The sequence below is a fragment of the Delphinus delphis genome, chromosome 6 (assembly GCF_949987515.2).
Source record: "Delphinus delphis chromosome 6, mDelDel1.2, whole genome shotgun sequence".
Taxonomy (NCBI): Eukaryota; Metazoa; Chordata; class Mammalia; order Artiodactyla; family Delphinidae; genus Delphinus; species Delphinus delphis.
The window spans coordinates 53,236,561-53,259,300 of NC_082688.1; the positions used below are offsets into that span (position 1 = coordinate 53,236,561).

At 43.1% G+C, this 22,740-nt stretch overlaps 1 protein-coding gene and 1 long non-coding RNA gene across 2 annotated transcripts in view; one reads left to right on the forward strand and one right to left on the reverse strand.

Moving 5' to 3' along the window:
• LOC132426644 (uncharacterized) overlaps positions 1–22,740 on the reverse strand; it is a 102,817-nt gene that overhangs the window by 43,703 nt on the left and 36,374 nt on the right. The gene's annotated exons all lie outside the window — the stretch shown is intronic.
• Positions 1,572–18,121, forward strand: KCNV2 (potassium voltage-gated channel modifier subfamily V member 2). Its single transcript, XM_060013440.1, has 2 exons — positions 1,572–2,972; positions 17,840–18,121. The coding sequence occupies exons 1-2, from the start codon at positions 1,572–1,574 to the stop codon at positions 18,119–18,121; spliced, it is 1,683 nt and encodes a 560-aa protein (XP_059869423.1).

The following is a 22,740-nucleotide window of genomic DNA, read 5'->3' on the forward strand; positions in this document are numbered from 1 at the left end:
GTGTAGGTATCAGGTTATGCATTACATCATTGTTTATAAGAGCCAAGGTAGAAAACAACCTGAATTCTGTCACCATCAAACTACTAAGTGGCTATTTTCAAAATGAGGCAGATATTTATGTTCAGATAGGAAAACACCTCTAAGATACATGGTTAATGGGAAAATAGCAAAGTGAATAGCATACTGTAATTTGTGTTAGTAATAAAGAGCTACTTGGATGATAGATGGAGACAGGTTTTTGCTTATATATGTTTAGAATATTTCTGGAAGGGTAACCGAAACCTCAGAGGCACACTCGATAGCTAGAAATTCGAGCTGGGGGAGAAATAAATTTTCTACCGTAACGCATCTTTGTACCTTTTGAATATTTTGTAGTGAATGTGTATTAGCTATTCAAAATAAATTGAATTCGGTAACCAATTCCTGCTTGAAACAAATCCCTTCCTTTTCTCTGCTACCTCTGTATTTTTCACTCACTTCTTTCGCTGTGCTTGCATATGTAAATATTTATATCACCTACAAAACCATGAGCAACTTGAGGGCCGCAACTATGTCTCTATCAAGTTTCCATCTCCAGCATCTAGCATCCAGCACAGTGCCTTACACATGGCAGGAGACTTTTTCTAAGTGATGTCTTGAAGAGTGATGAAGACTTTTCCCTTGGAAGGAAGTCTGGTCACTAGATACAGCAGCTGAGCGGGGTTGCGATACCCTAAGAACATCTACCCACCCATCCTGAGATTCCACTTTGAAACGTGTCCTTATCCTTTAAGAGAAGGGAGGGAGAGAGAGACAGAGACAGAGAGAGACAAAGAGAGAGAAAGAAGCTGAGATAGATTTAAACATCAGACTAGACTCCAGAGCAGTGCTGCTAAGGGGAATACATTTGGGAAAACAACGTGATCATGTGACCGGATGGGAAGGAGATGATTTGAGATCTTCTATGATCGAAACAGAAGACAAATGCTGAGAGGAAAAGTGACTGGTCAGGAGGTCCACTTTAAGCATTCTGTTGCTACCTCTGTCCCTGTTCATGGCGGATTTACCTAGGGCAGAGGCTGCAACTTCAACAGTTAAGTGTCAAGACACAGGTATCTACATTCTATAGCAAATTCAGTTGATTTCATCTCAGCACAGGGACACTGGGCACTTCCTAAGGGCAGGGCTGGCTGGCATTTTTATTAGCAATCATCTCTGCCACCTTCTGATTATCTACAGATTTAAGACCACGTAATCATCCCCTAGGTCACAGAGTGGAGGGAGAGGGGGAGGACACTGACTAAGAGGCTCTAAATCCCTCCTAACACTTGCTTCTTCCCTATCAGCTAGATTAGAGCAGTTAACAGCCGTCTGCCTAGGCGTTCAGACCCGGCAGGCTGGGCTGGGCTGGGCTGCCCAGGGCCTGAGGAGGGACAGCTCTGAGGGCGATGCTGTGGACCCCAGGTCTGCTGGTCCGGGCCGGTCTCTCTACAACAGTGCAGAGCACGTGATCCATCTACCAGTGGCAGTGAGCAGGCTGGGGACCTTACCACAACCAGGAGGGAAAAGGCAAGGGTCCACTTCCTCCAGCCATGCTGAAACAGAATGAGAGGAGGCGGTCTTGGGGCTACAGGTCCTGGCATACTACGGAGAGTGAAGACGCATCCCAGGCAGTGGGCAGCCAACAACGCAGGCGCATCTGCTCTGTGGGGGCCCTCCCGGGCTCCCAGACCAGCTTTCCACCGTGGACCCAGAGCTATTGTAGCTACTACATCGATGAGGACACGGATACCGAGGAGGACCAGCAGTGGAAGGACGACCTGGCAGAGGAGGACCAGCAGCCAGGAGAGGCCACCACCGACCAAGGCGAAGGCGGCACTGACGCTCCGGTCGTGTCGTCCACCCTGAACGTGAACGTGGGCGGCCAGAGCTACCACCTGGACTACGCCGAGCTGGCCAGCTACCCCAAGACGCGCCTGGGCCGCCTGGCCACCTCCACCAGCCGCAGCCGCCAGCTGGGCCTGTGCGACGATTATGAGGCACAGACGGACGAATACTTCTTCGACCGCGACCCGGAGATCTTCCAGCTCATCTACAACTTCTACGCGTCCGGGGTGCTGCTGGTGCGCGACGAGCTGTGCCCGCGCCGCTTCCTGGAGGAACTGGGCTACTGGGGCGTGCGGCTCAAGTACGCGCCGCGCTGCTGCCTCATCTGCTTCGAGGAGAGGCGCGACGAGCTGAGCGAGCAGCTCAAGATCCAGCGTGAGCTGCGCGCGCAGGCGCAGGCCGAGGAGGCCGAGGAGCTCTTCCGAGACATGCGCTTCTACGGGCCGCAGCGGCGTCGCCTCTGGAACCTCATGGAGAAGCCCTTCTCGTCGGTGGCCGCCAAGGCCATCGGGGTGGCCTCCAGCCTCTTCGTGCTCATCTCCGTCGTGGCGCTGGCGCTCAACACGGTAGAGGAGATGCAGCAGCAGACGGGGAAGGGCGCGGGCAGTGGCAACCCGCAGCCCTTTCTGGAGCACGTGGAGATGCTATGCATGGCTTTCTTCACGCTCGAGTTCCTGCTGCGCCTGGCCTCCACGCCCGACCTGCGGCGCTTCGCGCGGAGCGCCCTCAACCTGGTGGACCTGGTGGCCATCCTGCCACTCTACCTGCAGCTGCTGCTCGAGTGCTTCACGAGCGAGGACCAGGTGCACAGCAAGGACTCGCCACACGAGCACGACCTCGAGACCATGGGCCGCGTGGGCCAGGTGGGCCAGGTGCTGCGCGTCATGCGCCTCCTGCGCATCTTCCGCATCCTCAAGCTGGCGCGCCACTCCACCGGCCTGCGCGCCTTCGGCTTCACGCTGCGCCAGTGCTACCAGCAGGTGGGCTGCCTGCTGCTCTTCATCACCATGGGCATCTTCACCTTCTCTGCGGCCGTCTACTCCGTGGAGCACGACGTGCGTGGAACCAACTTCACCAGCATCCCCCACGCCTGGTGGTGGGCCGCGGTGAGCACCACGGCCCGTGGGCTTTCCCACCCACTTCCCCAGCCCGACAGACGCTGCTTCTCCCCTTCCTGGGTCATGCCACCTGCCTTGCTTTGTTCCCTCATCTTTGCCCTGCCTTCTTTAACGGCCATTGCTTTCTCCATTCCTTCGATGTCCCCAGCTTAAACAAAAGATAAAAACAACAAAACAGAAAAAACAAAACAAAAAAAACGGGTAGGTGCTAAAGGGTCGGAAAGACATAGTTCAGTAAGAAAGACGTAGTCCAAGAAATTTGGTGTGGTCCTAGTTATCTCCAAATCTAGATTTAGTCTTAATACCCCTGAGAGGCTAATTTTAAGGAATAATCATTGTTCACGTTCGTGGGAAGATTCATCATCGTCATTCTTGTTATTTGTCCCTTATTGAACACCTATTGTCCTAAGTGGTTTATAAAGCGTATCTTATTTCAGCATCACAACCATGTGAGGTGGTTAGGATCACTATTGTTTTAAGAGGAACATTTTCCTGCAGATTTTGAAGGAAGCCATCCATGTATGCAGGGGAGGAAATGAGACGTGGCTGAAGAGCGGCAACCCTCACTGGAATCCCACTGGTTCCAGCTAAATCGGAGCATCTAACACTGAAACCTGCTCCAATGCCACAAAAATTCTTTCGGGACATGGCATTATTGCCCCATTTTACAGCTAGAGGAATTGAGGTGCAGATAATTTGAGTTATAATAATAATTTAGACACGCAGCTAAAGGTAGTCACGTGAGGACCGGAACCGAAGCCTGTCCAGTTGCAAAATGCATGCCCTTTCCACAGCCCAGCACTGCCTCTTTCAAGCTTTAGTATTTCTGCATGCCTTGCTTCATTTGCACTTAGTATATTAGTTATTTTTGTCATTTTCTTTGGTGTTTGCCTTTTATAATAGTTTATGCCATTTACTCAAATATCTGTGTTTCTGATATGCTAGACTAAATCCTTGGAAAATCCCTGAATCACTGGAAATGCTGATTGATTGGGTCTTCTAAGATCAATGAACACGTTGCCATACGTGCATAGGAAAGAACTGGGTGTATGCTTTCCTTATTTACTTTAAATAGATGGTTTGTAATGCCTTTAAAGACATTAAGCAAATATAACCAGTTTTTCCTATATTAGAAAGTGGATATTTTCAACACTAACATTGGCTATGTTAGAACCCACAGTCTGGAGTTCTGATATGAACCTACCCAGGGCTCCTACTAATAGTGTAGTATAGTGGAATGGAAGATTTAGATTTAGATTCTTGTCCCAGATCTGCTAATAATGAACTGGGATCCTCCATGATTAACTGTGAAACCTCACTCCCTAACTCCCTATCTTCAGTTTCCTCATCTCAAAAGGGGAGGGTGTAGAGCTCTGCAATTCAGTGAGTCTTGCTTCCCTGGAAAGCAGAGCTCTCATATATACAACAAGATGTGTGAGTTTTCTTCAGTGATGGGGTGATGTGAGGCTCTTCCAAACGAGCTGGCCAAATGCCGCTCCTTTGATCATATTCCAAATGACAAGAGGTCATCCCCATAGTAGATAAATCATGTGTACAGACGGGGTTGATGAAGGATGATTTGTCCCCAGCAAATGCCATTTACTTTGGAGGTGAGTAAAGCAAGGAGGGAAAAGAGAAAATCCACAGGCTGATGATATAATACCAAGTTTTAGAGAGTCAAGTTTCCATTCGTCCAAGTATCTTAGAAGGCTAGCGTATGTAAGCTGCACCTAGTGAACTCTTTGATACTATATTCTGAATACACAAAACGTCTTTTACCTTTTGTATATTAATATAAAATTTTTGATAAGAATTCTATTCCTAATAATGGATTTTTCTTTTTAAAAAAATTCCTTAAGTGAATGCCTAGTGATCCCCTTTAATTTCTTGATGTGTTTATTGTTTAATAACATTTAAATTTTCAAATTATCCCCCTTTTAATATTAACAAAAATTATCTTACTCAAGGTCACTGTTTTCTATAGACTTTACAATAAAACTTGAATCACCATTCAGTTTCTATCTGTAACAAATTTTACTAATTATTGCTTTTACCAATGTGAATTTTCTTTTGTAGCTATTAGCTCTATCAGGCACTATTTTCACAGGCCAGAATTTACACATGTCAACCTACCATTTACCAACCTTAACCTTTACCAATGACCTTCATCCATTTTATTCTCTGAGAATTATATATACTATTAAAAATCATTATGGATTAAAGACTGATAGCTTGTGTTCGTTTCTAAACTAACCTATGAAAATAATAGGAGCAACTCCCCTTGAACATTTGAGGACTGCTCTGTTCCCCAGGACCAATATACTATTAACCCAATTCTTCTCTATACTTGTTATGACATTGCATATTGTGTAGTAAGGGCCCTTATTTTCAATATAGCAAAGAGAAAAGAAGATGCCAAGTAAAAAGATGCAAAATATTAGGACCAATTCTTCACAAAATTCCATCTTCTTCATTCATTGAGCAAGATTTTTTTTTAACATCTTTATTGCAGTATAATTGCTTTACAATGGTGTGTTAGTTTCTGCTGTATAACAAAGTGAATCAGCTATAGGTATACATGTATCCCCATATCCCTTCCCTCTTGCGACTCCCTCCCACCCTCCATATCCCACCCCTCTAGGTGGACACAAAGCACCAAGCTGATCTCCCTGTGCTATGCAGCTGCTTCCCACTACCTATCTATTTGGTAGTGTGTATGTGTCAATGCCACTCTCTCACTTCCTCCCAGCTTACCCTTCCACCCCCATCCTGTGTCCTCAAGTCCATTCTCTATGTCTGCGTCTTTATAACTGTCCTGCCCCTAGGTTCTTCAGAACCATTTTTTTAAGACTCCATATATGTGTGTTAGCATACAGTATTTGTTTTTCTCTTTCTGACTTACTTCACAATGTGTGACAGACTCTAGGTCCATCCACCTCACTACAAATAACTCAATTCATTTCTTTTTATGGCTGAGTAATATTCCACTGTATATATGTGCCATATCTTCTTTATCCATTCATCTGTCGATAGACACTTAGGTTGCTTCCATGTCCTGGCTATTGTAAATAGAAATGCAATAAACATTGTGGTACATGACTCTTTTTGAATTATGGTTTTCTCAGGGTATATGTCCAGTAGTGGGATTGCTGGGTCATACAGTAGTTCTATTTTTACTTTTTTAAGGAACCTCCATACTGTTCTCAATAGTGGCTGTATCAGTTTACATTACCACCAACAGTGCAAGAGGGTTCCCTTTTCTTCACACCCTCTCCATCATTTACTGTTTGTAGATTTTTTGATGATGGTCATTCTGACGGGTGTGAGATGATATCTCATTGTAGTTTTGATTTGCATTTCTCTAATGATGACTGATGTTGAGCATCCTTTCATGTGTTTGTTGGCAACCTGTATGTCTTCTTTGGAGAAATGTCTGTTTAGGACTTCTTCCCATTTTTGGATCGGATTGTTTGTTTTTTTTTTGATATTGAGCTGCATGAGCTGCTTGTATATTTTGGAGATTAATCCTTTATCAGTTGTTTCATTTGCAAATATTTTCTCCCATTCTGAGGGCTGTCTTTTCGTTTGTTTTATAGTTTCCTTTGCTGTGCAAAAGCTTTTAAGTTTCATTAGCTCCCCTTTGTTTATTTTTGTTTTTACTCCACTTCTCTAGGAGGTGGGTCAAAAAGGATCTTGCTGTGATTTATGTCATGAGTGTTCTACCTATGTTTTCATCTAAGAGTTTTATAGTGTCTGGCCTTACATTTAGATCTTTAATCCATTTTGAGTTTACTTTTGTGTATGGTGTTAGGGAGTGTTCTAATTTCATTCTTTTACATGTAGCTGTCCAGTTTTCCCAGCACCACTTACTGAAAAGGCTGTCTTTTCTCCATTGTATACTCTTGCCTCCTTTATCAAAGATAAGGTGACCACATGTGCATGGGTTTATCTCTGGGCTTTCTATCCTGTTCCATTGATCTATATTTCTTTTTTTTGTGCCAGTACCATACTGTCTTGATTACTGTAGCTTTGTAGTATAGTCTGAAGTCAGGGAGCCTGATGCCTCCAGCTCCGTTTTTCTTTCTCAAGATTACTTCAGCTATTCGGGGTCTTTTGTGTTTCCATACAAATTGCAAAATGTTTTGTTCTAGTTCTGTGAAAAATGCCTTTGGCAGTTTGATAGGGATTGCATTGAATCTGAAGATTGCTTTGGGTAGTATAGTCATTTTCACAATGTTGATTCTTCCAATTCAAGAACATGGTATATCTCTCCACCTGTTTGTATCATCTTTAATTTCTTTCATCAGTTTCTTACAGTTTTCTGCCTACATGTCTTTTGTCTTCTTAGGTAGGTATATTCCTAGATATTTTATTCTTTTTGTTGCAATGGTAAATGGGTGTGTTTCCTTAATTTCTCTTTCAGATTTTTCATCATTAGCATATAGGAATGCAAGAGATTTCTGTGCATTAATTTTGTATCCTGCTATTTTACCAAAATCACTGATTAGCTCTAGTAGATTTTTGGTAGCATTTTTAGGATTCTCTATGTATAGTATCATGTCATCTGCAAACAGTGACAGTTTTACTTCTTTTCTGATTTGGATTCATTTTATTTCTTTCTTGTCTCTGATTGCTGTGGCTAAAAGTTCCCAAACTATGTTGAATAACAGTGGGTGACAGTGGGCAACCTTGTCTTGTTCCTGATCTTAGAGGAAATGGTTTCAGTTTTCACCATTGAGAACAATGTTGACTGTGGGTTTGTCATATATGGCCTTTATTATGTTGAGGTAGGTTCCCTCTATGCCTACTTTCTGGAGAAGTTTTATCATAAATTTATCATGATAAATTTTATCATGATCATATGATTTTTATTCTTCAGTTTGTTAATATGGGGTATCACATTGATTGATCTGCATATATTGAAGAATCTTTGCATTCCTGGGATAAACCTCACTTGATCATGCTGTATGATCCTTTTAGTGTGCTGTTGGATTCTGTTTGCTGGTATTATGTTGAGGATTTTTGCATCTATGCTCATCAGTGATATTGGCCTGTAGTTTTCTTTCTTTGTGACATCCTTATCTGGTTTTGGTATCAGGGTGATGGTGGCCTCGTAGAATGAGTTTGGGAATGTTCCTCCCTCTGCTATATTTTGGAAGAGTTTGAGAAGGATAGGTGTTAGCTCTTCTCTAAATGTTTGATAGAATTCACCTGTGAAGCTATCTGGTCCTGGGCTTTTGTTTGTTGGAAGATTTCTAATCACAGTTTCAATTTCAGTGCTTGTGATTGGTCTATTTATATTTTCTATTTCTTCCTGGTTCAGTCTCGGAAGGTTGTGCTTTTCTAAGAATTTGTCCATTTCTTCCAGGTTGTCCATTTTATTGGCATAGAGTTGCTTGTAGTAATCTCTCATGATCCTTTGTATTTCTGCAGTGTCAGTTGTTACTTCTCCTTTGTCATTTCTAATTCTGTTGATTAGAGTCTTCTCCCTTTTTTTCTTGATGAGTCTGGCTAATGGTTTATCAATTTTGTTTATCTTCTCAAAGAACCAGCTTTTAGTTTTATTGACCTTTGCTATCATTTCTTTCATTTCTTTTTCATTTATTTCTGATCTGATCTTTATGATTTCTTTCCTTCTGCTAACTTCGGGGTTTTATTTGTTCCTCTTTCTCTAATTGCTTTAGGTGTAAGGTTAGATTGTTTATTTGAGATGCTTGTTTCTTGAGGTAGGATTGTACTGCTATAAACTTCCCTCTTAGAACTGGTTTTGCTGCATCCCATCGGTTTTGGGTTGTCGTGTTTTCATTGTCATTTGCTTCTAGGTATTTTTTGATTTCCTCTTTGATTTCTTCAGTGATCCCTTGGTTATTTAGTAGCATACTGTTTAGCCTCCATATGTTTGTATTTTTTACAGTTTTTTTCCTGTAATTGATATCTAGTCTCATAGCATTGCGGTCAGAAAAGATACTTGATACGATTTCAATTTTCTTAAATTTACCAAGGCTTGATTTGTGACCCATGATATGATCTGTCTTGGAGAATGTTCCATGAGCACTTGAGAAGAAAGTGTATTCTGTTGTTTTTGGATGGAATGTCCTATAACTATCAGTTAAGTCCATCTTGTTTACGGTATCATTTTAAGTTTGTGTTTCCTTATTTATTTTCATTTTGGATGATGTCCATTGGTGAAAGTGCAGTGTTAAAGTCATGTTACTGTCGATTTCCCCTTTTATGGCTGTTAGCATTTGCCTTATGTATTGAGGTGATCCTATGTTGGGTGCATAAATATTTACAATTGTTATATCTTCTTCTTGGATTGATCCCTTGATCATTCTGTAGTGTCCTTCTTTGTCTCTTGTAATAGTCTTTATTTTAAAGTCTCTTTTGTCTGGTATGAGAATTGCTACTCCAGCTTTCTTTTGATTTCCATTTGCATGGAATATCTTTTTCCATCCCCTCACTTTCAGTCTGTATGTGCCCCTAGGTCTGAAGTGGGTCTCTTGTAGACAGCATATATACGGGTCTTGTTTTTGTATCCATTCAGCCAGTCTATGTCTTTTGGTTGGAGCCTTTAATCCATTTACATTTAAGGTAATTGTCGATATGTATGTTCCTATTACAATTTTCTTAATTTGGGGGGGTTTGTTATCATAGGTCTTTTCCTTCTCTTGTGTTTCCTGCCTAGAAAAGTTCCTTTAGCATTTGTTGTAAAGCTGGCTTGGTGGTGCTGAATTATCTTACCTTTTGCTTGTCTGTAAAGGTTTTAATTTCCATGTTGAATCTGAATGAGATCCTTGCTGGGTAGAGTAATCTTGGTTGTAGGCTTTTCCGTTTCATCACTTTAAATATGTCCTGCCAATCCTTTCTGGCTTGTAAAACTTCTGCTAAAAGATCAGCTGTTAACCTTATGAAGATTCCCTTGTATGTTACTTGTTGCTTTTCCCTTGCTGCTTTTAATATTTTTTTATTTAATTTTTGATAGTTTGATTAATATGTGTCTTGGCGTGCTTCTCCTTGGATTTATCCTGTGTTGGACTATCTGTGCTTCCTGGACTTGATTAACTAATTCCTTTCCCATGTTAGGGAAGTTTTCAACCATAATCTCTTCAAATATTTTCTCAGTCCCTTTCTTTTCCTCTTCTTCTTCTGGGACCCCTATAATTCAAATGTTGGTGCATTTAGTGTTGTCCCAGAGGTCTCTGAGAATGTCCTCAATCCTTTTCATCTTTTTTTCTTTATTCTGCTCTGTGGTAATTATTTCCACTATTTTATCATCCAGGTCACTTATCCATTTTTCTGCCTCAGTTATTCCACTATTGATTCCTTCTAGAGAATTTTTACTTTCATTTATTGTGTTGTTCATCATTGTTTGTTTGCTCTTTAGTTCCTTTAGGTCCTTGTTAAACGTTTTTTGTATATTCTCCATTCTATTTCCAAGATTTTGGATCATCTTTACTATCATTACTCTGAATTCTTTTTCAGGTAGACTGCCTATTTCCTCTTCATTTGTTTGGTCTGGTGGGTTTTTACCTTGCTCCTTCATCTGCTGCGTATTTCTCTGTCTTCTCATTTTGCTTAACTTACTGTGTTTGGAGTCTCCTTTTCGCAGACTGCAGGTTCGTAGTTCCCATTGTTTTTGGTGTCTGCCCCCAGTGGCTAAGGTTGGTTCAGTAGGTTGTGTAGGTTTCCCGGTGGAGGGGACTAGTGCCTGTGTTCTGGTGGATGAGGCTGGGTCTTGTCTTTCTGGTGGGCAGGGCCGTGTCCAGTGGTGTGTTTTGGGGTGTCTGTGAACTTAGTATGATTTTAGGCAGCCTGTCTGCTAATGGGTGGGGTTGTGTTCCTGTCTTGCTAGTTGTTTGGCGTAGGGTGTCCAGCACTGGAGGTGAGCAAGATTATTTTTGAGCACTTAGTGTGCCAAGGAGTATTCTAAATGCTAGGGATACCGAGTAATAAGGGAAAAACAAAAATAAGGTGAAATTTTTTCCCTCATGGTGTTTACATCCTAATGGAGAAAGATAATAAATCATTTAAGATATGAGTGTGTCTTATATAGGATAATGGGATAGAGAGTGATCTGGGTGGCAGAATCTATCTTTGATGGACTAGTGGAATAGTCAGAGAAGCCTTCTTGGAGAAGATGACATTGAACTAAATCTTGAATGCTGAGAAGGAAGTCATCTAAATAGACGTGACCAAGCAGACATGAGAATCTGAGAAGTAGAATCCTAAAAGTAACTCTGATGCAATAGTCTCCAAGCATTTTATTTATCATACATCTCATAATTTAAAAAATTCTGAGCACACACCCATGATAAATATGTGTTTAGTTAATCGTAAGTTAGAAGCTATTTATTGCTATAATAACAATGCATCACAAACCACCCCAAAATTCAGTGGTTCGAAATGTCAAGCATCTATTTGCCTTGTGAGTTTGCAAGTCAGCAACTCAGAATGGTTTCAAGTACAGGGTTAGAAGAACCTTGGACTGGTGTCAGCTGCTCACGTCACAGTCTGATGGTCAGCTGGCTGACAGCTGGATGAAGAAGGAGACTAGGTCTTTCATCATCCAGCAGGCATGTATCCATGGTCGTGGCAAAGGGCAAGAGAGAGAGAGTGCAAGCCCAATCATGCAAGCACTGATAAGCTTCTGTTCATGACACTTGCTCAACTCATTGGCCAGAGCGAGTCACAAGGCCAAACTCAGAGTCAACGGGAAAAGCAGGTTAGCCCACTCACTGTAGGAAAGCAATGCAAAGTTTTATGGCAAAGAGCTTGGATACAGGAAGATACAAAGAATTGGGTCCAGTAATACAATCATTCTACTACATTAAGATATTACTGCTCAAATATATTATGTGTATCAGAAAACATACACTCACACATTGAAAATATAAAGAGGTAAAGAGAAACAGGATCGATATTTTCTTGCCCCACTCCAGTGCTGCAGCCCTTGTGGTATATTCACCCGCATTAGAGACAGGTTTTCTAATCCTTCCCTCCGTGTGTTTTTAGTACTCTCAGACAACCCCAAAATCTGACTTTTTAATAATCTCCCCTCTATCTATGCCAAGCATCCTGCAACCTTCCTCTGTAATTCAACTCGGGGTTTTAAGAGAAACACAGTAATTTTCATTATTGTGAATTCTCCTACAGCTGCAGAACAAATCCCTCATGGACACTCATGTCTGCAAATGCTCATGCATTAGGATATAAGATAGACCCATCCTACTCGTGTGTCAAATGGAGGTTATTTGTCAGCACTGATGTAATAGGAAACATATGTAAAAACACTAGCCTGTACTCTGTCCTCAATGAATAGAAGGTACCATATCTGACTAGCTGATAGCCTTTATCACATGGAAGCAATAACCTTTGCTTCCAGATTCATTTTTGGGAAAAGAAAACAGAAGCGATTCCTTCTCTCCTGGGGAAAAGAGAGAGGCTGTAAGATGCACAAAAGGGTCAGCCGTTCCATCTTGGGAGAGTTTCTGAGTGTCCAAATAAACAGGCCCATGCCTGGAGCAGCTCCAGCCGTGTTGGGACTCTCCGGGTTGCCTGGGTGTGGGAAATGCTCGGCATAGCTCAACAAGAACAATTAGCTCTATGATGAAGCCGTGAGCTTTGGCCTGTTGTGGCTATGTTTTTAAGGAGAAAAGGACAATTGGACTGTTCAACAGACCATTTCCTTCTGAGCTTTCCAGAGCAAGTTACAGCTATAGAAACTAAATAGGAAACTATGTCATGAACTCATTCCTTCAAAAATTAACGAAAACTATCTCTAGGTGAAGCATCAGATAGTTGTAGCCCAGAGACCTTGTTTCTATCTTGGTTTTCCTCAAGCATGCTATCATTTCCTTGCAAATAGGTGGCACTTAGAAGATCACTGAGATTAATTTTATTTTATTTTTACTGATGGCTTGCTTGCTTTGAGAAGACCCCTTTGGAAGGTGAATTAGGATAACAGAAAACAAAACGTGGGATATTTTAAACAGAAGGAATTTTATACAGGGAGATAGATACATAGGCTGGAAGAGCAAAAAGGAGAAAGTGAGATAACCCGAAGATTGGTAACTGTAGGAAAGAGTGTTGGCCCCAGAACTGGGGAGACAAATGGGAGAAGGTAGAGTTACTGGAACCTAGGAGTACAGAGAAGGAACCACTGTGTAGCTGTTGCCGGACCCCTAAGATGGCACCACGAGGCTCGTGCTGGGTGTGCGAAAGATGCCTGAGCCACAGCTATCTGCTGTTGTTGAAGGATGATGACAGAAACCAGAAGCAGGAAGAGAGACTCTTACTCCCTCATTCCATCTTCTAGTCTCCCAACCGTGTCTCTCATTGGCAGAACCTAAGCAGAAGACAGCAGGCAAGGAAATCTGAGAAATGTAGTTTGCATCTTCGCAGCCGCTGAATTACAAAAAAAGAGCGCAGAAGGGTATCGGGCTTAGGGCTGAGAGATAATGAGTAAATGTCCAGCACAGAAGGCATTAAAGTTCTCCTAGCTTCTTCAGAAAAAGCACAGGAGCCATAAAGGGGGGCAAAGGCTCTTAGGCACTTTTATGACTTTTGATCTGGCCGACTCCTGATTTTGGGGTGGTCCCCTTTTGTCTCTCTAAACTCCTCCTGTTGGCCAATGTAACTTGAGCGGGACATGATAGAATTGTAGAGGGCAGGGAGAAGTAGCAAGTAAGCTGAGGGTGTGGAAGGCTTTGTCACTATTTCTAGGAATAGATCCCGAACTTGCCTTAGCTTCTGCACACCTCCCCCTTATTGTACAATTTATGTACATGTCAGAACTTTCATATACGGATGAGGCCGGTTGTTCTTTTCAAGGTGATTACCCATGACCTCATTCTAACAGTGTTTCCACTGATCAAAACATTTTTTGAATTCCACTGGGGAATTATCTCCAGCACCTGTGACATGTCCATTTATTAATACTTCTTTGTAGTGGGGCTAAATCTTTACTTTTTTGAAGGTGGATTCAATATTTTTAAATAGTCAAGACTCTTGAGTTGAAGACCGGCACCTAGAGTTAACCCTCAAGGGGGATAAGAACACTTGTTTCAAGGTCATGCCACTGAATCCTCTGTGCAGATTATAATCCCAGAGAGGAATTCCTAAAATATTTGTAGCAACGGCAGCATGGGTAAGCTAAGTAGAGCCTTTGAAGCTAAATCCTTTAAAGGACAATATGCATTGAAGTATGTAATCATTTTAACCAGAAAATGTTAGTCTTTACCACCTCGAATTCTTTGGGAAAACTAAGAAGAGGTGTTAATCCTTTTGAAAAATCAGTTTTATTCCCTGAGATCATAATTCCTAGATGCAGGGATTACTGGGTGCTAAAATGTAATCTGTGCGTAGGTCATTATGAAGGAAACAAACATTCCTTGCTGAAGGAGAAATTCAAGTACAGTTATTCTAAAGTTTCAGAGAAAAACTGGTTACTTGTTCTCCTTGTAAGGTTTAGTGGGTCAGGATTTGCTGATTAGTGGGTGAGCTGGTAGGGAAAGGTTACATTCTGGCTTTGGGGGGGTCCAATGGCTAGGGAAAATAGGTAAATTTTCAACGGAATGGTAAGTTTCCAGAGGGGCTGGGCCAGTCAGTGTTTTCAGGATTTTAAGACGGACTGCAGAAATTTCAGTCACATTTCCAAACCCCACTCCTGCTAATGTGAGAACTCACTCTGGGAGGTCACTTTGGTCTTTCTGGGAGCTTCCATCTTTCATGCTCATTCAGGGAGAAATGGTTTGGCCTGTGGAACATGGAGAAAAAGTTTCCAAAAACCAAGGAATCCACAGTTCCTCTGGAGCCAAGAAGCAAGAAGCAGATCAACGGCTGAGTCAAACAGACAGTGCATAAATTAGCTACGCGTTTTGAACAAATTCTTCAGAATCAGTCATACAGAGTCTCGTAGCAGAAGAGGTCTTTTCTCTAAAAATAGAGATCCAAGATATACAAAAATATTTAGACCATATTTTGCACATCAAATATTTAATCTTCCTTCAGCCAATTCTCTTTGCTTTTGACCTTTTGCTCAAAGTTCAGCCAGAAAAAGAAATTGGGGTTGGGAGGGAAGCAAAGCCAGTGTGGGGACTGAGCAGAGGTTTAAATTAGGTACTTTGTCTCAATTACTTTCCTTCCTCTGCATCCTCCTGTCTCCAACCCTCCCCCAATCCTGGACCCTTGAGGGGCTGGTTTACCGAAGCCTCTGATTTGGCCCTTCATGGATGCTTCCTGTTCTGAAACGACCCCTTCCTGTCACTCGCTCTTATATCCAGACTCCCTTTAGGCCTCCTCCAGGGAAGGTCAATGGACTAAACATTCACACAGAGGTACGAGTGACAGGGTTAGTGACAAATGAAAGCTGTTCACACACCTGGACAGAGATCTGACTCGGGTTCTTTTACTTTCAGCGTGGCCAGTGACAAGAAACGCACGCATGCACACACGCACGCACACACACACACACACACACACACACACACAGAGCAAGCTTTTTTCTTTAAGATTAGCCCACAATCTTATTTTATCACTGCCTCTCATGGCCCTTTGGTCGAGAAGGTGGGAAAAGCAGATTCTCTACTGGAGACAGAGTGTCCCCCCACCAATCTCCCTCACACAGCATTCTCAGGAGCCAGGGAAGAGCTTCTTTCCACAGCCCGCTGGTCTAACAAGCACAAGAACTAACATTATCCCTCACACACCCTGTGCGGCTCCTTCAATTCCTGTAACAGTCCTGTGAGGTGCGCACTATTATTCTCTCCACGTTTCAAAAGTAGAAACTGAGGCAGAGAGAATTTAGGCGACTTGCCCAAATCCCACAGCTGGGAAATGGATTCAAACCCATGTGGCCTAGTGCCACACCTGCTTCCTTAACCTAGTCGACACCCTCCTGCCTCTGTTAGATGCTGCCTTGTGTTTTTCCACTGTGAGGAGGGCAGCCCAGCCCTCAGCAGTTCTCTCCCCAGAGACGGAGTAGTGAGAGGTAGTGTGCCACCCACCCCAAGAGGAGTTGCAACCTTCCCCCCCCTTTTTTTTTTTTTTGTGGTAGGCGGGCCTCTCACTGTTGTGGCCTCTCCCATTGCGGAGCACAGGCTCCAGATACACAGGCTCAGTGGCCATGGCTCATGGGCCCAGCTGCTCCGTGGCATGTGGGATCTTCCTGGACCGGGGCACAAACCCGTGTCCCCTGCATTGGCAGGCGGACTCTCAACCACTGCGCCACCAGGGAAGCCCCAACCTTCCCCTTTTTAAGGGCTGGATGGAGCTCTGGTTCTTATCAGCTCCACCAGATTTGCCCAGCTGGCCCACTTCTCCATTTCATTCTAACTAATCAATCATACTTACTTTAAGTTCAAATTAATCCTTACATCATCGAAACAAAAATGTCTGCATTTCTAAGTTAAAGGCTGTCTCTGTACAGATCAACACGGTGACTGTACATTTTATAAAAGCATATGCTGGAAGACTGTGCGACGACACAAATCGATGAAGCCAATGTTGCCCCCTGGAGTTGTGCGATGCACAATTTTTTCAACTGTAATCAACAGCCCTGCCTAAAAGGCGTCTAGTAATTTTGCCAAGAGTCTGGGGACCAAAGGGAGTCTTAGGACATGAGGCATGAAAAACAGGCCCCGAAGGCTTCCCTGGTGGCGCAGTGGTTGAGATTCCGCCTGCCAATGCAGAGGATACAGGTTCGTGCCCCGGTCCGGGAAGATCCCACATGCCGCGGAGCGGCTGGGCCCATGAGCCATGGCCGCTGAGCCTGCGCGTCCGGAGCCTGTGCTCCGCAACGGGAGAGGCCACAGCAGTGAGAGGCCCGTGTACCACAAAAACAAAACAAAACAAAACAAAACACAGGCCCCGAGAGATTTTTCTGGGTTTTCTCCGGCTACATCGACTGATAACTAGTCCCATGTGGGTATCTGCATTTTAAAACAGAAGCTTGTTAACCTAAATAAATCTCTAATTAGTGGAATTTAAAGCAGTGTGACAAGTGTGATGGGAGGACTTTCATGCAGGGTGAACATAGTTTTGGTCGGTGACGTCTTACAAAAGTCCCATCGCAAAATAATGAGTGTGTTTCTCCAGACATTTGCAATTAAAGCACCTTCATATAAAATATCTCATTTGAACTGCCTAACAACTCTGAGAACTATTACAACTGTCTCTATTTTAAGGATGAGAGAAGGACCACAGAGGAGGTTGCTTAATGCTTTGTGCGTGCCTGACAAAGTGTGTGTGAAGTGCTTTATCATCATTTTCTTATTTAGTCTTCACAAGAATCCCGAGAGTTAGCTATTATCCCCCTGTTTTAGATGCAGGAACCAAGGCTTAGAGACTCTGAATGTTTTGCCCAAGGTCACTCAGCTGGGAAGGGCCAGAGTCAGGACTTGAACCAGGTCTGATTGGTTCTAAGCCCAAGCTCTTTCCCGTTCGTGTATCATGTAGGCAAATCCAGGGACTCTGTCCTAAATTTGGCCCCAGCTGAAGGCAGGCAAAGACCTACCTTTATTGAGCCTATTCTACACCAGGAACTTCACACACATTATTCTTCTGTGCCCTTCACAACAACCCTTTAAAGTAGATATAACTCCCCTGTATGGTAAGTAAGAAAATTGATAAGTGATAGGGTTTAAAGCCAAGCCTTTCAGCTCCAAAGCTTATGTTCTTTCCATGCCCCAGGTCTTGCAGGCCACCTTTCCAGCACCTCCTAACGCTCCGTGAGGAGCTGTTATACAACCAGGTGCACCTTCAGCAGGACGGAAGCCACCTGTCCCTGCCTGGTTCTCTCCCTTTCTTCTCCTCGCTCTCGATGCTGACAATTCCATTCTGCTTTCCCTCCCTCACAGGTGAGCATCTCCACTGTGGGCTATGGAGACATGTACCCAGAGACTCACCTGGGCCGGCTTTTTGCCTTCCTCTGCATCGCTTTCGGGATCATCCTCAACGGGATGCCCATTTCCATCCTCTACAACAAGTTCTCCGATTACTACAGCAAGCTCAAGGCTTACGAGTACACCGCCATACGAAGGGAAAGGGGGAATGTGGAGTTCATGCAGAGAGCCCGAAAGAAGATAGCTGAGTGCTTGGCTGGAAGCAACCCACAGCTCAACCCAAGGCAAAATCATTAATATTTGTTAGGATGTGCGGCCAGTCGATGCCATGAATTTCAAGGCTTCCTTCCTCCTTCCTCTTTTTTTTATTATCAGGATTAACAGTGAAAGGACACGTGAAGCAGACGTACACAAAAGGCGTTCAGTTCACAAAAATCTACCTCTAGAGATGTTCATTTTGGCCCAAACTCAGACTGCCTCATGTTACTCTGTAACTAACAGTGTTGTGTAAGATACTGACCTTCCCAATGACATTGATATTGAAACCTCCTTGAGAGGAGCGACAGCTTAGATTTCTCTTGCAGCTTCTCATGGCTTTTCAATAAATACTTTCGGACTTGAGTTGACTTGAGAAGAATTTCCCTGATTGAAAGAAAAAAGCATTCTTAATTGTCTAGAGAGAGGGAGTGTTGCAGCAGAAACTATATGAGCTTTGGAACTAGTCAGACCCACCTCAGTCAGAAGCTCAGATCTACCAGCTGTTCAATTTGGGGCAAGTTACTTTTAAGTGTCTGAGCCTCAGTTTCTTCAACTTTAACTTATACTTTAAAAGCCTTCCTAGTAATATGAGCATGGAGATTGGAGGTACTACTTGTAAATGCTCAATACATGGTGGCTGCTAAAATGGTCTGAGTAGGTATTGTGTAGTAGATTCTTGACTGGTGGCTCTCATTCAAGGGAGGTTTTGTCCACCCCTCCCCCACTTGCCCCAGGACATTTGGCAATGCCTAGAGATGGTGGGTTTTTTTGTTTTTTTTTTTCCTAGAGATGGTTTTGATTGTCACCACTGTGACCGAGGATGAGAGGGGCTTCTGGCACTAGTAGGCAGAGACCTGGGTTACTACTAAGCATGCTCAGGACAGCCCTATCACAAAGAATTATTTGATCCAGAATGTCAGTAGTGACAAAATTGAGAAACCCTGGTCTAGCCATAATGTGGGTCCCCCCAGACTTGACTGTGACGCATGCCCGAGGGTGTTAGTGCCCCTCCCTAGACAGGAGCCCCTACATGTCCTCACCTCTCAGAGCCTCCTTTTTTTCTCCTTTCCATGAAAAATCAAAAGCAAACCAAAAACAAAAAAACAAAAAACGCTGCCCTTTGGACAACTGTTCTGGGCTAAGCACTGAACAAAAGGAATTGAATGGACATGGCGCTCTGCTCTGGGCACCATCTGTGGGTCAGAAAACCAATTCCTACAGGTTCTTTCTCTCCCTGCCCCCGTCTCCTCTTAATTCCTTCCTTCTTCCATAAGACTTGGAAAGTGAAATCCTGGGATTTAAAGGCACTTTTGAACTGAACAAACAGAGGTTGCCCCTGTAACTAGGGGCTTGCCATGCCAACTATCAATTTGTCTCAGGGCAAATTTGTCTCAGGGCATGATCTGATCTCCAAATGAATCGTAAAAATAAGAGTCATCATTTTGTGCTTTCTTACACTGACAGGCACTATGGGCTGCACTTTAGAATATATAACTCCATTTACTCCTTCATCTATCCCTAAATGAGTTATCATATTCCTTTTTTATTTAGGAAGAAATAGGCTCAGAGAGGTTCAGTAATTAGGCCAAGTTCACACAACCAGTAAACGGTAGGACCGAGCTTTGAGGTCTGTCTGATCCCTAAAACTCTTGCTCGAAATCTAAACTTTTGGTTCTCAGACTGCATCAGGGTTTGTTAAACACAGAGTGCCAGGCCCCACCCCCAGACTGGCTGATTCAGGAGGTCCAGGTGGGGCCCAAGGATGTGCCTTTCTACTAAGTACCAGGTGATGCTGCTGCTGCTGCTGGTCTATGGACCACATTCTGAGAACTATAGTCTAAATCACTTCACTCTGCCCCTCCCACCAGGAGCTCTGTATATGAAAGTAGGGTGTACCTGGTGAGAACTAGATCTAGATCTCCTGATCTCCTAAGTCCTAAGCATCCTTAACATCGTTATAAATGACCTGGTACCTAAAGGATGGGCAGAAGCCCTACTGTTGGAAGGCAGCTAGATAAAATAGGATGCCCAGGTAAATCTGAATTTCAGATAAATCACAAATAATTTTTAGTAGAAGTATGTTCCAAATATTGCATGGTATGTACTTCTACTAAAAAGTTATCTATTGTTTATCTGCAATTCAAATTTAAGTGGATGTCCAGTAGCTTCATTTGCTAAATCCAGCAACACTATACTATGGTTTTTCAGAGACAAAGGTTACTCACATGGATGGAAATCACCCCCAAGGCCTAAACCCCACCCAAACATCGGGCCCCTCAGACAAGGGGGACTTCTCTCCCCTCTTGCCCAATAAGAGAGGGAGGAATTTCAAATCAGCCTCCTTGCCAGAAACAATCATGAAAACAGAGTTACAGCATGCAGGAGATCTGGAGCACAGCTTACAGAACCACCTGACCTTCTCAGTGCAGCAGCCATCCCTTCCCTGGGAGGGGTTTGTTGATGAAATGCATCCTCTGGGGCTGTTGAGGACACAGGGAACAGGAAGGACCAGTGTCCATCACCCCTCCCTCTGCTCAAGACCCAGAGAAAATGACCCTGACCTCCGGAGCAAAATCGACTCCCTGAGAGACAGGGGTGGGAAGCAGTGGAGGGAAGGGCGGGGGAGACCTTGGTGAGGAAGATGAACTTTTCCAGGTCCCTGGGATGGGGTCTGGTCAATAGCAGTGACCATCTCCTTCCAGTCTTACTGGTCCCATCTGCTCAGACAGCTGTGCTCTGCCTCCCGAGAGAGACTGACAGAAAGGCGTTAAAACGAACAGAAGTAGCATTGCATGAGCCCAACTGTGCACCAGGCACAGAATCAACGTTATTTCACTTAATCCTTCAACAGCAAGAAGCAGCTTTCAAGGTGGTCACTTAAAGAGGCTTAGCCACACTGCCCTTGGCAAGGTCTTTGGAACTGGGTTCGAAATCTGGCTCTGCCATTTACTATGAGGTTGAACCATATAAAATTGCTATGTTCTTAAAAAAACAACCACAGATGAATACTGGCAGTTTCATACAGTAAAACTGAATAGTTGTGTGGTCACTTAATGTCTCTGAGCCTCAGTGTCTGCGTTGTTAAAATGGAGATAGTAATAGTGTCTTCCTTGGGGTTGCGGTAGTAATTAAATGACATATGTATTTAAAACCTTAGCACACTATTTGGCACATATTAAGAACTAAATAAATATGGCTGCAATTATCATCCGCGTTACTATTTTGCTGGATGTATAGAAAAATTGTACAAGCCCAGAGAGGGTCGCTTGTCATCGGGGAGAGGATTCTGTGGATGAAGACAGTTTCCAAATCCTTTTGCCAGTGCCCTAGCCATCAGGGCTGTGCACGAGAATCCAGACCAATCTCTCCAATAAAACCGTCTGTGATGATGGAAACATTATGCACTAGTACGGTAACCACCAGCCACGTGCGGCGACTGAGCACTTGAAATGTGGCTAGTGTGACTCAGGACATAAATTTTTTATTTTATTTAGTTTAGTATAGTTAACTTGTATTATTATATTAGTTCCAGGTGTGCAACATAGTAATTTGATATTTTTATAGATATACTCCACACAAAGTTATTATAAGATATTGATCATATTTGCTGTGCTGTATATTACATCCCTGTAACTTATTTATTTCATGTCTCGTAGTTGGTACCTCTTAATCCCCTCCACCTATATTGCCCCTCCACCCCCCCATTAGTAACCACTAGCTTGTGCTCTGTATCTGTGAGTCTGCTTCTATTTTATTATATTTGTTCATTTGTTTTATTTTTTAGATTCCACAAGTAAGTGGAAACAGACAGTATTTTTCTTTCTCTGTCTGAATTATTTCACTAAGCATAATACCCTCCAGGTCCATGCATGTTCACAAGTGACAAAATTTCATTCCTTTTTTATGGCTGAGTAATATTCTGCTATCGATATACACATACATATATATGTGTATGTATGTGTGTGTCTTTTCTCTATAAAAGTCTTTTCTCTAGCTCCTGTTGGTGGAAGTCTCCTTAACATTTCTGGTTTGGCCCTGATCAATTCAAATCTATTTTTACTCAAATAACCCTTATACTTTTAGCATGCTTCAGTATATCTTTTAACAGAATCTTTATCAAAATCTCTTTAAACACTTTGAGTCTGTTGTCTATTTTCTATCTGGATCCTGACTAATACACCTTGTCTATCTTGAGAAAAATATATTGGTCCTATTCCCCAAATCACCACTGAAAAGACGAAGCATGTTTATCTGAGGATTCATATCTCCCCGACTTATTACCCCAGACTGAGAAACAGAGCCCTTGGATTTAAAGACAGGAGGTATATCCAGCTCACAGATGTTTGTAGGACAGTGATGATGGGTTCCCTTAACTGCCAATGACTCATCCTTCCTGTCAAAGGCCTCCAGTTCTGCACTCCTTAGGAGCAATTTTCAATGACTCAGCCTGTTGAATTCCCTTCCCTAAACCCATCCCACACATACAAATGGAGTTTCATGACTACATGATGGAACAGGGTGCATAAAATAAGTTGGAATGTATGCAGCTAGGAACAAATGTTTTGGTGCCCTCTGAAGACATCAAGAAACCATCTGGGCCAATCTACTACCTTCACTCACACAAGTTTTATTAACCTTGTTTTGTAAGTGATATAACT